Raw genomic sequence first — 2480 nt, forward strand, 5'->3', positions numbered from 1 at the left:
TATATAGGCTGCAAATGCTGTGCGATTCATTTTAGCTCGAGACAGTGCAGTGATAAATTGTTGATGCAGCATTTAAATTATTTATAACCAACTGACACAGTTCAGCTAAAAGACATTCTCTATTCGTTTGTTTACGATTACTTACTACACACAAACACGATATGGAACTTTATAGATTGGTCTTTGGTTGTTTAACATTAATTGCATTTTCTAAGGTAAGTTTGGATTTACAAAAATAATTCTTTCTTTTGTTGACTTCTTTCATCTATTGTTATCTCAGTGTTAAAACATGAATGTTAACTTTTTAAAAAACTTCATTTTGTAGGCTTTTGTGAATTCCAATGAATGCAATGACAACTTAGCAGCAACAGCAAAAAAAGTGAAATCATGTCCACAAAACCACAAGGAATGGATCAAAGCAGCTGCAAGGAAAGGCTGTGAAAAAATGGCAAACTCTTGTTTATCATTTGAATACCACTGCGTAATTAATGCATGGGGAAATGAAACAATTGAAGTATGTGCCCCCAAACTGCAAATTGTTGGTAAGAATGCAAGTACTCGACGGATAAATCATCAAATATATGCATATCATTTCAGTTGCATGAAGTAATTTCGTATTTTTTAAAGCATGACATTTTTTATGTCATTATTTAACTTACTGTTTTCTGCAGGAAATAATTGTGCTGAATATAGCCAAGGCGGGAAAAGAATTCAACGCAACGGAATTGTACCATGCAAAAACTGCCCGTCTCATTACTTTTCAAATGAAACTTTCAAATGTAAGTTTTATATGTTTATGAAAAATTAAAAACGCAATGACATTTGTTTAATTAGTTTAAGTATCTTTATTCATAAATATTCTCTTAATGACCTGAAATTCAAGAAATCGTGTTGCTCTTCTATCAGATCAAGAATGTTATGAGCACGTCAAAAATGCAAAAACAGCACATACAACACAACTGACAACCGAATCGATATCAGTGGAATCAACAGAAGAAAATGTTTACCAATCTACATCAGTAACTCCCATGGAGAATTCAGCACGACTAGTTCAAAATATTGATAACCAAAATACAATGAGCCATATGTAAGTAAATTAAAAAAAACATGCCTATTATAATAATACTGTACTTAATATACTTTGCAAAACATTAAAATAATTCAATTATTTTATTCATTTTTAGTTGTGTTGTTATTGATTTATATATTATCTAATTAACAAAATGTATTTATGTTTTTAGCATCATCATCTGTGTGTGTGTGGTCGTCGGTTTAGCTGGCATTATAATTGTTTTCACAGTTAAACAACGATCATGGGCAAATAAAATTTGCTCTCATTTTAAAAGTAAGTATTTGATTTTAACAAAACTTACAAAAGTATTTTGTGTCAAATACTAGTTGAATGCTACCAAATGTTTATTTAATGTTTTAAAATAAATCTTTTATCTTGTGATTTGTTTTATAGGCATATTTTTACAAAGTGAAGAATCAAAAAAGACAAAACCAGGTACGTTTTTTTTTTTCGTCATTCATTTAAAAGAAACAGTGGATATTTAGAGGTAAAAAATCGACATGTATATATTGTACATGTAGGATATATTACATGCATATTTATATTAATTTATTTTTTAGACTCTGCTATTAGAAATGTCGAAGAAGGCCCCGGAGTACAAAATTGTTTACTGGAAAAGGAAACGCAAATACAGGACGTGTTTTATAAACTGAATGAATCTTCAGGCAATGCCAATTCAAATGCAGTTTCAAGCTGACACATTTTCTTTTATATGCACTATTTGTTCATGTGTATGTTCTGTTCTGTTATGTATGTATTTATTGTTTTTATTCATGTTTCTATTGACTCTAAATGGCAGCTATTTATTAAATGAATTAAACCTAAAACAAACTGGCTTTCGACATTCAATATATGGATATATTACTGAAAAAAAAAATTGAAGAAAAATCAATGTTATGATAGAAACGACAAGATATAATTGGACGTAAAGATTCCATCAAAAGTCTGAATCTTTGTATAAATGGCCTGTTTTTAAGGTGACACTTTTTCCGAGATCAATAGACCTATTTGAAATAGCCAACATCTTTCAACTTTGTGAAGAAAACAATGTTTAATACCAACTCCTTTTTTAGTCCTTAAGTTCATTAAGATTAAACAATTTATAAATGTACAGAAATGAAATTTTGAAACGGAACGTAAACCTTATTTTAAAACATAAAACGCAATGGAAAAGGTGCAATGTTAATCATGAAATTTTAATATGAAAATAGTTATTTTGATTGTAAAGATTGCAACATCGTAAACAATGTACAGATCGCAAAAGTGTGTTAGGAATCGGTTTGTTTGTTTAAATAGCTATAGATTATTTGGTATGGAATTAAGACACTTGACACACTTCCGTACTTTATGAATATTGTTTTTTAAAAGGAGCTGATAACGCATAGACAACTTGTAAAGCCAATCCTTG

The 2480-nt window shown here is 29.6% G+C and overlaps 1 protein-coding gene across 1 annotated transcript; it reads left to right on the forward strand.

The window, feature by feature from the left end:
* LOC128168967 (uncharacterized) lies at nucleotides 1-1876 on the forward strand. Its single transcript, XM_052835138.1, has 7 exons — nucleotides 1-215; nucleotides 326-542; nucleotides 672-779; nucleotides 907-1087; nucleotides 1242-1345; nucleotides 1466-1507; nucleotides 1633-1876. The coding sequence occupies exons 1-7, from the start codon at nucleotides 162-164 to the stop codon at nucleotides 1767-1769; spliced, it is 843 nt and encodes a 280-aa protein (XP_052691098.1). The 5' UTR covers nucleotides 1-161; the 3' UTR covers nucleotides 1770-1876.
* Nucleotides 1877-2480: the final 604 nt, after the last annotated feature.

The sequence above is a fragment of the Crassostrea angulata genome, unplaced genomic scaffold (assembly GCF_025612915.1).
Source record: "Crassostrea angulata isolate pt1a10 unplaced genomic scaffold, ASM2561291v2 HiC_scaffold_73, whole genome shotgun sequence".
NCBI lineage: Eukaryota > Metazoa > Mollusca > Bivalvia > Ostreida > Ostreidae > Magallana > Magallana angulata.

Coding starts and splice junctions, on each gene's coding strand:
- LOC128168967 (XM_052835138.1), top strand. CDS start 162: ATGGAACTTTATAGATTGGTCTTTGGTTGTTTAACATTAATTGCATTT. Junction 543..671: donor CCCCAAACTGCAAATTGTTG/GTAAGAATGCAA, acceptor TGTTTTCTGCAG/GAAATAATTGTGCTGAATAT. Junction 1,508..1,632: donor ATCAAAAAAGACAAAACCAG/GTACGTTTTTTT, acceptor TTTATTTTTTAG/ACTCTGCTATTAGAAATGTC.